Raw genomic sequence first — 12,620 nt, 5'->3', positions numbered from 1 at the left:
CTGGTGGAGAATAATGTTTAAAGCACAAACTTGAGTGTCAAAGAGACCTAGGTTCAAACCTTGACTCTACAAGCCCAGATTTTTTTCACCTATAAAATAGGGTAAGTCTTAGCTGGTTTGGCTCAGTGGATAGAGCCTGTGGACTGAAGGATCCTGGGTTTGATTCCTGTCAAGGGCACATGCTTGGGCTGCGGGCTCGATTCCCAATAGGGAGCATGCAGGAGGCAGTCGATCAATGATTCTCATCATGGATGTTTCTGTCTGTCTCTCCCTCTCCCTTCCTCTTTGAAATCTATAGAAATGAAAAATGTAAAGTGGGGTAATACCATTGCCTTCTTCAAAGGGCTTTTGTGGAGATCAGACATTGGTGAAGTTTGTTGTTATTGCTCAAGATTAGAAAACAACATTTTGGCTGTGGACTGAGACAGTAGGAGATATCAGATTAATCTTCCTGTGGTACCTTTAGTTTAGAAAACTCTGCACCAAGGTCAAGCTGATGCCATGTTGGCAGAAAAGAATAATGGTGTGTGGTCCTCAATATGGCCTACATATCCAGGGCAGGGAGAACTGGGGACAAGAGGTGACCAGTGTCATTCCTGATGGCCTTGGCATTTAGTCACTAATCCTCATGGCCAGCCGGAGTCCTTTAGACGTTCTGCTGATTGTTGGTGGCAGTTCTAGGATTTCAGACCCTGTTACTCTGGAATTAGTTATAGCCCAGAAGTTCAGTCCCAAGGATGCTTGCAGCGGTTCTCAACCTTTGGGTCGCCAACCTGTGGGTCGCAACCCCTTTGGGAGTCGAATGACCCTTCCACAGGGTTCACCTAAGACCATCGGAAAACACATATATAATTACATATTGTTTTTGTGATTGATCACTATGCTTTAATTATGTTCAATTTGTAACAATGAAAATACATCCTGCATATCAGATATTTACATTACGATTCATAACAGTAGCAAAATTACAGTTATGAAGTAGCAACGAAATAATTTTATGGTTGGGGGTCACCACAACATGAGGAACTGTATTAAAGGGTCGCGGCATTAGGAAGGTTGAGAACCACTTCTTTAGAGAAAGAAAGAGTTCTGGGGAGCTGTCACCTGTCTCACGTGGCATGATGGAGAGCACCTTTATGCTGCCCAGGTGTGTCCATGACCCCACGTTGGCGTGCAGGCTTAGACGGCATGCGATAATCTGGCCTGGCACCTGTGCTGCAGAGCGGAGGGATCTGACCAGCTCCGTTCTCCCTCAGAAGCGGAAACGCAGGCCCAGGGCTCTGATACATTTGCCTTCCCTTTTCTTTATTCCCAAACTGCACTGTCAACATAGCTGTCTCACTATGAATTTTCTTCATCTGTATTTCCTTTTTAAAATTAGGCTAACATTTTTTCACAGTCTTCACCGGTTTTATTTTCAAACTTCTGATTAAATATTAAGAGAGAAATTTTTCTTCAGCATGAACATAGCTATCAGTTGAGGTGAAAGACCCAATTTGTTTAGACCTGTTTATAATATCATTCTTCTCTCCTGGAATAACATTTTGGAGATGATTATGAAAATATAGATTTGTTTATTTTTTAAAATGATAGTCAAGGTGAATTCATGTCTTGAGAGTTGTTTTTATAGTTGTCACATCCTCACTACTATATTTGGTTGCTCTCCCCCCCCCCAATATTATTTTTTATTTCTGCCCTAGTTTATATTTTGAAGAAACAATTTGCAATGATTGCTTTTATTTTAACTAAAGGACACCCCCCAGTGCAGAAGTTGAGTGGGTGACACATGAATATTTAGTGAATCGAACCACCATCCTGAATCATTTGACAATGACTGAATGCCATAATTTTTTTAAATTTTCAATAGGAACTTAGTGATCACAATTTAGAGATAGCAGAACTAAATCAATCAATAAGACATTGGGAAGAACAGATCGAAGAAATAAAGAAAATCTGTAATAGCCTGGAGGAAAAAATGTAAGTATGATACTTTATTTTTACTGAAGCATTTCTCGGTGTTATGTTTCTTTCCTTTAAAAAATTTTATTAGATGAAAATGATAATCTTTTAGTTTACTAAAATTTGTGTGCTTGCAAGCTGGAGAGAAACACCTCTTCATTTTGGAATTAATCAGTCTCTCCCGTGATCAAGAGAAAATATTGGGGATGATGCAGTCAGCTCAGGAAAAGGAAGGGACTTGGTGGGCTGTATTATTCTCACCCCCATTCCGGGATTCCTGCAAATGAATATGCCCCCAGGAAGGCATTCATGAGGCCCGCCGCAAGGCTACCCACTCCCCTACCCATACGGTTACAGTGGCTGTTCTTAGTCGAGGGAGATTTGCAGAGTTTATTGAGAAATTACAGGGACGCCCCTGGGTAAAAACTTTTACCCATGGGACTGGAACCAGAAACTTAAGGGAATCTTTCATCCCAAAGCCCACACTCTCTCTTCCTTTTGCAAAAGGGTTTCATCTTTCTCTCTATCTGCATACTATGTTCTCTTCCTGGTGAGCCATGGCTAAGCATGACCATTCCAAACCCTCTGAAATGACCTGGCACAGGCCTGCTCATCATTAGAGATTGGCCAATAGACTCTCTTCCAGGAGAATTCGCAGATTTCCCATCAAAAGCCGTTTGGCTCAGCCCTGGCCAGTGTTGCTAAATGGTTAGAGTTGTGGTCGGCAAACTGCGGCTCGCAAGCTACATACGGCTCTTTGGCCCCTTGAGTGTGGCTCTTCCACAAAATACCACATGTGGGTGCGCGCGTACAGTGCGATTGAAACTTCGTGGCCCATGCGCAGAAGTCGGTTTTCAGCCTGGGCGAGTCTATTTTGAAGAAGTACTGTTGATATTTGGCTCTGTTGACTAATGAGTTTGCCGACCACTGGGTTAGAGCATTGGCCTGAGCACTGAAGGGTTGAGGGTTCGATTCCCTGTCAAGGGCACGTACCTGGGTTGCAGATTTGATCCCCAGTCCAGGTTGGGGCATGTGCAGGGGGCAACCAATCTATGTGTCTCTCACATTTCTCTCTCTCTCTCTCTCTCTCTCTCTCTCTCTCTCTCTCTCTCTCTCTCTCTCTCTCTCTCTCTTCCTCACTCCCTCTCACTCCCTCCCTTTCACTCTCTCTAAAAATCAATAGAAAAAATACCCTCAGGTGAGGATTAACAGCAACAAAAACTGTTTGGCTCAGCTTTGGACCAGAAGGCAAGGTCTTGTAATACAAATATATGGCTTCTGGGCCTACCTCCAGAGTTCGATTTAAAAGACAAATTGTGAACTGAACAGATTCCAAAAGACAAGTTAACTTCACATGTGGAATCATGTTATAAAATGGCTCATTTCTACGTACAGAGGTTTGAATGTATTGTGATTAAAATTAAGTCTTTTAAAACAGCAATTGCCCAGTATAGTAATCATCAACTGGTCCATAAAGTAGGCACTGATCTTTGTACCCAGTACCAGATTTAACATAGGAAGACTCAAGAGTTACTACAATTCAAACTCAGAACAAAAAATCTTTTTCTTTGGAAGTTTAATAGTTTTAGTTCATATATGTTTTAAAGAAAAACTAGGCAGAGAATCATAGTGGAAGATACAGATTAGTTCTTAAATTATTTCTAGGACTTATGATTAAAAATATTGCTACACTCAGGATACAATATTAACACCCAGAAATCAATGGCATTTTTATATACCAATAATGAATTCTCAGAGAGAGAAAATAAAAACAACAATCCCATTTGCCATTGCTTCTTAAATGATTGAATAGAATAATAAAGCATTAATTCGTCAATTCTAAAAAGTAAAATATTTTGTCTGTTATAATGAATATATAAATATGTTATATAGGACAATATGGCTTTGCTGAAAAAATATGTCTTAATATGAATTTGTTTGGCTTCCTTTGTTCATAGATTTTTTTTAAAGAAAAACAAGAAAAAACTGGGAGAGAAAACTATTACTGACAAAAATGAATTTTTTCAGAAGATAAAGGAGGTAGGAAGACAGAAATTATTATTTTTTAGATTATAATTAGATTTTCTTTTTAGTTAGTATTTTAAGTAAATGGAGAAATTTTCCAAAACTAGTTTTTTCATTAACTAATAATCATGATCAGTCACAGTAATTGATTTAAAGATTTTATTCCCTCCCAGAGCACTTTAAGTATAAAGGAAAAAATTTCTAATGAGAAGATGAATTATTTTCTCGATAACTTTTCAAGTGGATATGGTTATTTTACATTAGGAATATCCATGGCTAATGGACATTTTTATGTGAGTTAATTAGAAAAATTAGGAGCTTCTTGCTGTTGTATAGCAACCCATATTGTACTTAATAATTTTAGTGGAATATTTGAGTCAAATTTAGACCCCAGGAGAATTCCCTAGACATTATAAAACTTAGGTTATAAGAAATATGATATTTTAAGTAAGTAATCATGGCTATAAACCAAGATTTCTCCACAAGATAGTCAATGAAGCATTTATTATGAAAGTTGAACAATTAGAGACAAAGTACAATTAAAGCTTAACAGAAATCCTTTAAATGTCATCGTTTAGGATATGATAAATCTATATATATATATATAAGCCTAAGCGACCAGCTGACCCTGTGATGCACAATGACCACCAGGGGGCAGACGCTCAACACACAGGCATGGAAACATGGAACAGACTGATGAATCTCAGAGGGAAAAGGGAAGGGGAGAGGGCAGGAAGAGATTAACCAAAGATCTTATATGCATACTAGAGGCCCAGATTCATGCACCGATGGGGTCCCTTGGCCTGGCCTGCAGGGATTGGGCCAAAACCAGCTCTCCAACATCCCCTGAGGGGTCTCGGATTGTGAGAGGGCACAGGCCAGGCTGAGGGAATACACCGGTGCACGAATTCATGCACTGGGCCTCTAGTCTATAATAATAAAAGGCTAATATACAAATAGACCAAACGACGGAACAACCAAACAACCAGTTGCTATGATGTATGCTGACCACCAGGGGGCATGTGCAGAACATGATGGATGTTGGCCGTGGCAGGATGGTGGAGCAGGTGAGCAGGGGCTCCATACCAAGGTGGAGTGCCGGTCTTTGTCATAGGGGCAAGCCTCTGGTAATTATTGAAAATTCTTTCCTCCTTTGCGCCACAGTCCCGCCAGGTGCTCGCACCTGCTGCTGGTGCCAGCACTGCTTGTACCTGCTGCCAGTGCCCGGTTCTGGTCCCAATCACTCAGTGCCATCAGTGGGTGCGAGCAGCGGCTACAAGCCCTGATTGCCCCTGAGGGCTTCTCTACCTCCCCCTGCTCCCGAGGGGCTATTGGAGCAGCAGCCCCCACTTGCACTCGCTGACCCCACTGGCTCTGCTCACATCTTCTGCTGGCGCTGGCCCAATCGCTCTACACCATCAGCGGGTGCAAGTGGGGCTAGTGCTGTCAGCACATGGGAGCAGCGGTGGGAGTAGGGCTGCCGGCAGACATGGGACCGGGGACGTGGTGAAAGGGGCCAGGCAGGGGCACAGAGGATGGGTTGAGACCCGCCCCTGTACCTACCACAGTTTTGTGGCCCACACTTTCTTTCAAGGTGCACGAATTCATGCACTGGGCCCCTAGTAAAAGCATAATATGCTAATTAGACCGGATGTCCTTTCAGACAAAGCCAGGGCTGTGAGTTAAGCCTGGGTCCCAGGTGCCTGCCAGCAGCTGGAGGGAAGCACGGGTCCCCGGTACCAGAGGCAAGACCAGCCAGAGGGAAGCCTGGGTCCCGGGTGCCAGAGGAAGCCGGTGCCCACAGCTGGGGGAAGGAAGGCCTACTCTTGCATGAATTGCATTGGGCCTCTAGTAAAATATAAAACAGTATATACACTATGACCCAATTATACACACACACACATACACCCCCCCCCCACACACACACACACACTAGTGGCCTGGTGCATGAAATTCGTGCACGGGGGGGGGGGGGTGTCCCTTAGCCCAGCCTGCACCCTCTCCAATCTGGGACCCTTCGAAGGATGTCCTATATGGTTTATAGGGATTGGGCCTAAACCGGCAGTGGGATATCACTCTCACAATCTAGGACTGCTGGCTCCTAAACACTCACCTGCCTGCCTGCCTGCCTGCCCCTAACCATCCTGCCTGCTGGCCTGCTCGCCCCCAGCTGCCTCCCCACTGCCGGCCTGCTCACCCCCAAATGCCCACTGCCAGCCTGATCACCCCCAACTGCCCCCCGTGCCAGTGTACTCACCCCCACCTTCCCTCCCCACTGGCCTGTTTGCCCCCAACTGCCCCCCTGCTGGCCTGCTCACTCCAAATTGCCCCCCCTTGCTGTCCTGATCACCTCCAACTGACCCCCACTGATGGCCTGCTCACCCCCAACTGGTCCCCCTGCTGGTCTCGCTCCCAACGGCCCCACCCCCCATCAGCCTGATCACCCACAACAGCCGTCCCCTCTTGGCCTCTAACCACCTCTACCTCGGCCCGGCCACCATGGCTTTGTCCAGAAGAACATCTGGAAGGTCTCCTGGAAGGTCTCCCATTCTAATTAGCATATTACCCTTTTATTAGTATAGATAGAGGCCTGGTGCATGGGTGGGGGCCGGGTGGTTTGCCCTGAAGGTTGTCCCAGATCAGGGTGGGGGTCCCCGCTGGGGTGCCTGGCCAGCCTGGGTGAGGGGCTGATGGCCATTTTCAGGCTGGCCACACACCCCGGCGACCCAAACTCCCAGCCTCTCCTTATTTTTTTTTTTCAGTGCCTCCTTGAGCGGAGGCCAGGGTGGGCTCGAAGCAGGTATCTGGGATTTATTTATCTTTTATAATTGAAACTTTGTAGCCTTGAATGGAGCTCAGGGCCGGCCAGAGCAGATGGGAAGCTTGGCTTCCTCCATCGCCCAGGGCAACGCAAGCCTCCTGCTCGCTCTAGCTCCGTGGCCACCACCATCTTAGTTGGGTTAATTTGCATACTTGCTCCTGATTGGCTGGTGGGTGTAGCGGAGTGGTGGAGTGATGGTTAATTTTGCATGTTTCTCTTTTATTAGTGTGTGTGTGTGTGTGTGTGTGTGTGTGTGTGTGTACACCTTTAGGTTTGTTTGTGACCACAGACCATGGCATGTTAGCTCCTGATTCACCCTTCGCCAGAGAGGGAAGCTCTTTGGGATCCCAGACAATGTGATGGGCGATTTATCAGACTCAACACCTGGATGAGCTCCAAGTGTTGGCTTTTGTCCCCCTTGTCATGTAAGAAAACCAAAACTCAGTTTCCACATGTTTTCTTCCATATCTGTAAATGTCCTAAGGGTACAAAGGACTTTTCAGTGCTAGATTTACCACTATGGATTCTTGCTTTCTTATTGAATTAGACCTAGAAATTCCTCATCATCTTGTTAGTTCTTCAACACTTAAGGATTTTTTTTCACCCAGCTATTTTAGCAATCCTCAGCCAGATGGTTATTTTGAACTGAATACTAAATCTATCTTTTTCACCTCATTTGATGGAATTCAACAGAGACATCCAAACACAAAGTTTTTACCTCTTTCAAACCACTAAAAAGTACTCCTTTTTTTCCCTTAAGTAGAAATATTTAACAAGAAGCAAGCATAATATCCAGTGAAAGAGGTTTTGAGCAAGAACTTCTGTTGCTATTATACTTTACCTCCCCAGTGTAGTTCATCTTCTGGAAAAAAGACATACGTCATAAAGTGAATTATCCCGGTTTCGTAATCCCAGTTTGTATTTCAGTATGAATTATTACTCTGTAGTTTTGCATCAGTGTTTATTACCTTTCTACACTTAGGACATAAGTTATAGAAGAAGCCCCAAAGTGTATAATTGGATAGTTGATATAGAATTCAATCACTCACTCTTTGTGGCATAGTCATTGTTTGCTAAGCAATATGCTCAGTGCTCTAGCGAGTTGCCTACCTGACTCTAACTCCCCTCAAAGGACCTGTGAAGCAGGTCCTCTACTTCAGTTATTTTGTGTGTGTTTTTTTCTAGATGAATGAAAAAATATACAAAGCTCAGTTAGAAAACAAAGATCTACAAGAGAAATTGCAGACTCTTACCAAACAATATAAGATTGTCTTACAGGAGGAAGATAAAGTTCATATGCAAAAAAAGAAAATACAAGAAGAGTATGTTTCTATTTCTGATCCATATATGAGTTAACATACTGTAGTTATGGGGTGCTTTCCTTCCTGTCAAAGTGGTAACCCTTCACCTGAACTTATTCTAGTTTTAAAACCTATTGACACTTAGATAAAGTACTTTCCGTTGCAGGCGTGTTCCTATCAATGTGTGGAAATGTGAATAAAATCATAACCTTCCTATTATTCTTTCTGCAAGTTAGAGACAAAAAAACAAACCACTTTTTACAAAATGCTTACACCTTGTTTAATCCCATTGAGATAGGTATTTTGATCCCCATTTTTTGGATGGGAAAATTGAGGTTCATTAACAGGTAAAGTTTCTTTTCAAGGTCACACCCCTGGGAAGAGGTAGAGCCAGTATTCAAAATTGGCTCTAACTGGTTTGGCTCAGTGGATAGAGCATCAGCCCACGGATCCAAGGGTGCCCAGCGTGATTCTGGTCAAGGGCATATACCTTGGTTGTGGGTTTGATTCCCCAGTAGGGGGCGTGCAGGAGGCAGCTGATTGATGTTTCTCATCACTGTTTCTCTCTCTCTTTCTCTCTGTAAAATCAATAAAATATATCAAAATTGGTCTTAGTGATGGCATAGTTTCTCATGCTGAGGATTTGAAAAATGATTATTTAAACCTTTAAAATATGATAGCTCTGTGGTTTTTTTTTATGGTAGAAATAAAAAACAACTGAAATTTATTGCTGAGAAAGAAAACTTCCTGTCACAAAGAAAAGTAGACATCAAAAATATGGAAGAAGGACTTGTCACGCTTTCTGAACTTTATCGGTATGTTTGTTGCCTTCGAAATTTTTAATCTTCATTCCTCTCTGCATTTTTAAAAAATAAATAGTAACAACAAATATAGGTCAATTTCTAATCTCCTACAAAAAATGAGGTTTATAATTCAGTCTCTGTTTTACAATCCTGAACAGTCATTATCATTGAATCTTTCATTGAAAGGGCAGACAGGTTCTAAGTTCTATACAAGTTGCTGAGCATGAGGAGTGGACAAGTTAGGGATCTAGTGACAAGAATGTGCCCAAATGTTATTTCAGCACTGACCCCCCATCATGTTCATTTCTACCATTCTAAATCACTCTAATTGCTATTTTAATTTTTTCTGATTAAAAAAGTAATGCCTATACCTGATTTTAAAATTTAAATATAGAAATTTGTAACTTCAAAAGTAAGTTACCGGAATCTCTCCACAGAAATAATTACTGTTAACAGTTTGCTATACATGCTTTCTAATATCTATATATATAAAAGCCTAACCAACTGAATGAGTGAACAACTGGTCAACCAGTTGCTATGATGCACACTGACCACCAGGGGGCAGACGCTCGGCAGGAGCTATCCCCTGGTGGTCTGTACGCTCCCACAGCAGGAGCACTACTCAGCCAGCAGCGCAAGCTTCTCCCGCCTCCACAGCAGTGCTACCAAGTGGCAGCAGCAGCAGGTGCATCAGGGCTGGAATGAGTGGGAGCGGCACCTGGCCCCGGCTTGGGCTTTTCACCAGCCACCTGCAGGGATGTGGGGATCATGCTGAAACTGGCAGCCCAACATCCCCCAGGGGTCCCAGATTGAGAGAGGGCACAGTCCAGGCCCAGGGACCCCACTGGTGCATGAATCCATGCACTGGGCCTTTAGTATATATTTATATTTATCTATACATAATATATACATACTAGAGGGGTCTCTCGGCCTGGCCTGTGACCCCTCGGGGGATGCCAGAGAGCTGGTTTTGCCTGATCCCTACAGGCCAGGCCGAGGGACCCCACTGGTGCATGAACCCATGCACCAGGCTTCTAGTGTGCATATAAGATCTTTGGTTAATCTCTTTCTGCCCTCCCCCATTCCCCTTCCCTCTGAGATTCATCAGTCTGTTCCATGTTTCCATCAGTCTGTTCCTCGATTTCCCTCTGGTGGTCATTGCGCATCATAACTACCACCCTGTCGGCTGGTTGCTTAGGCTTTTATATATATAGAATAGAGGCCCAGTGTGTGAAATTCGTGCTCGGGTAGGGTCCCTAGGCCTGGCCAGCTATCAGAGTTGATCTCTGGGGCTCCTGCTCCCATCCACCTTGGCTGGCCTGGCACCACTGGCTCACCAGCCCTGCCCCCCACTGCTGGTTGGGGTCTGTGGGCCGGGGGCAGCTTCTGCATTGAGTGTCTGCCCCATGGTGGTCAGTGTGCATCATAGCGATGGGTCGTTCCGCCAGTTAGTCCGCTGTTAAGTTGATTTGCATATTAGGGTTTTATATAGCTAGATTATGCATTTATTTACTCAAAACTTGGGTTGCAGTCTTTTGTAATTGGATTTTTCCCACTTAAAATTATATCTGGGTAACTTACACAATATCATATGTCAGTTATATCTCAATAAAGCTGGAAAAATTATATCTGAGAGAATAATAAAACCATGGTTGGTAAAAGTTATGGGATTCTTTGCACTGATTTTGACACTTACCTGTTGAGTTTAAAACTATTTAAAAATAAAGAAAAAATCATATATACAGGACCTCTTTCCTCATTCTTTTCTTTAACTGCATAGTATTTCTTCTGCAGATTATACTGTATTTTATTTAACTAATACTTTGTTGATGGACATTTTTTTCTGTTTCCTATATTACTAACAATTTTCAAAGTTAACATTAACATATCTCTGTCCACCTATGTGACTATTTCTCTTTTTTAAAATTTTTTATTGTTTAATGTATTACATAAGTCTCCTTTTCCCGCATTAACCTCTCCCTGGCTGCCCCCAATCCCCAGAACATGCCCTCACCAGCCCCCCCTTCCATCTGTGTCCATTGGTTATGCTCATATTCATGCATACAAGTCCTTTGGTTGATCTCTTACCCCCTCACCCCTGCCTTCCCTCATAGGTTGGACAGTCTGTTCAATGCTTCTATGATGTTGGTTCTATTTTTGTTCATCAGTTTATGTTCATTATATTCCACAAATGAGTGAGATCATGTGGTATTTTTCTTCCATTGACTAGCTTATTTTACTTAGCACTATGCTCTCCAGTTCCATCCATGCTGTTGCAAATGGTAAGAATCCATTCTGTTTTACAGCAGTGTAGTATTTCATTGTGTAGATGTTCCACAGTTTTCTAATCCACTCATCTGCTGATGGGCACTTAGGCTGTTTCCAAATCTTAGCTATTGTAAATTGTGCTGCTATGAACATAGGGGTGCATATATCCTTTCTGATTGGTGTTTCTGGTTTTTTGGGGGGATATATTCCTAGAAATGGGATTACTGGGAAAATGGCAGCTCCATTTTTAATTTTTTGAGAAAATGCCATACTGTTTTTCCACAGTGGCTGCACCAATCTGCATTCCCACCAGCAATGAAGGAGGGTTCCTTTTTCTCCACATCCTCACCAGCACTTGTTGTTTGTTGATTTGTTGATGATAGCCATTCTGACAGGTGTGAGATGGTACCTCATTGTTGTTTTGATTTGCATCTCTTGGATGATTAGTGACTTTGAGCATGTTTTTATATGTCTCTTGGCCTTCTGTATGTCGTTTTTTTTAAAATAAAAAAAGTGTCTATTTAGGTCCTTTGCCCATTTTTTGATTGGATTGTTTATCTTCCTTTTGTTAAGTTGTATGAGTTCCCTATAAATGTTGGAGATTAAACCCTTATCGGAGATAACATTGGCAATATGTTCTCCCATGCAGTAGGCTTTCGTGTTGTTTTGTCGATGGTTTCTTTTGCTATGCAGAAGCTTTTTATTTTGATGTAGTTCCATTTGTTTATTTTCTCCATTGCCCTAGGAGTTGTATCGGTAAAGATATTGCTATGACAAATGTGTGCTATTTTGCTATCTATGGATTCTTCTAAGATTTTTATGGTTTCCCACCTTACATTTAAGTCCTTTATCCATTTTGAGTTTATTTTTGCGTATAGTGTAAGTTGGTGTTCTAGTTTCATTTTTTTTTTTTTTTGCATGTATCTGTCCAATTTTCCCAACACAATTTACTGAAGAGATTGTCTTGAATCCATTGTATGCTCTTGCCTCCTTTGTCAAATATTAATTCAGTATAGTGGCTTGGGTCTATCTCTGGGTTATCTGTTCTGTTCCATTGGTCTATATGTCTGCTCTTATGCCAATACCAGGCAGTTTTGAGAACAGTGGCATTGTAATATAGCTTGATATCTGTTATTTGTGATCCCTCCAACTTTGTTCTTTTTTCTCAAGATTGCTGCAGCTATTCGGGGTCTTTTTTATTCCAGATGAATTTTTGGAGATTTTGTTCAAGGTCTTTGAAGTATGCTGTTGGTATTTTAATGGGGATTGCATTGACTCTATAGATTGCTTTGGGTAGTATGGACATTTTAATGATGTTGATTCTACCAATCCATGAGCACGGTATATTCTTCCACTTGTTTATGTCTTCTTCTATCTCTTTTTTCAGCGTGACTAGTTCTTTATAATAAATCCTAAAAGTTGAATTCCTGGGTCAAAGAGGGT

The 12,620-nt window shown here is 42.4% G+C and overlaps 1 protein-coding gene across 1 annotated transcript in view; it reads left to right on the top strand.

The window, feature by feature from the left end:
- CCDC175 (coiled-coil domain containing 175) overlaps positions 1-12,620 on the top strand; it is a 51,832-nt gene that overhangs the window by 22,990 nt on the left and 16,222 nt on the right. The window contains exons 7-10 of the mRNA XM_036355154.1: positions 1,868-1,977; positions 3,918-3,999; positions 7,991-8,127; positions 8,811-8,921. Of these exons, the coding sequence (XP_036211047.1) occupies positions 1,868-1,977; positions 3,918-3,999; positions 7,991-8,127; positions 8,811-8,921 (440 nt within the window). The remainder of the gene's footprint in view (positions 1-1,867; positions 1,978-3,917; positions 4,000-7,990; positions 8,128-8,810; positions 8,922-12,620) is intronic.

Source organism: Myotis myotis, unplaced genomic scaffold (assembly GCF_014108235.1).
Source record: "Myotis myotis isolate mMyoMyo1 unplaced genomic scaffold, mMyoMyo1.p scaffold_m19_p_1, whole genome shotgun sequence".
Lineage (NCBI taxonomy): Eukaryota > Metazoa > Chordata > Mammalia > Chiroptera > Vespertilionidae > Myotis > Myotis myotis.
The sequence above is the reverse complement of the archived record's forward strand: the minus strand, read 5'-3'. Positions and strand labels throughout refer to the sequence as shown.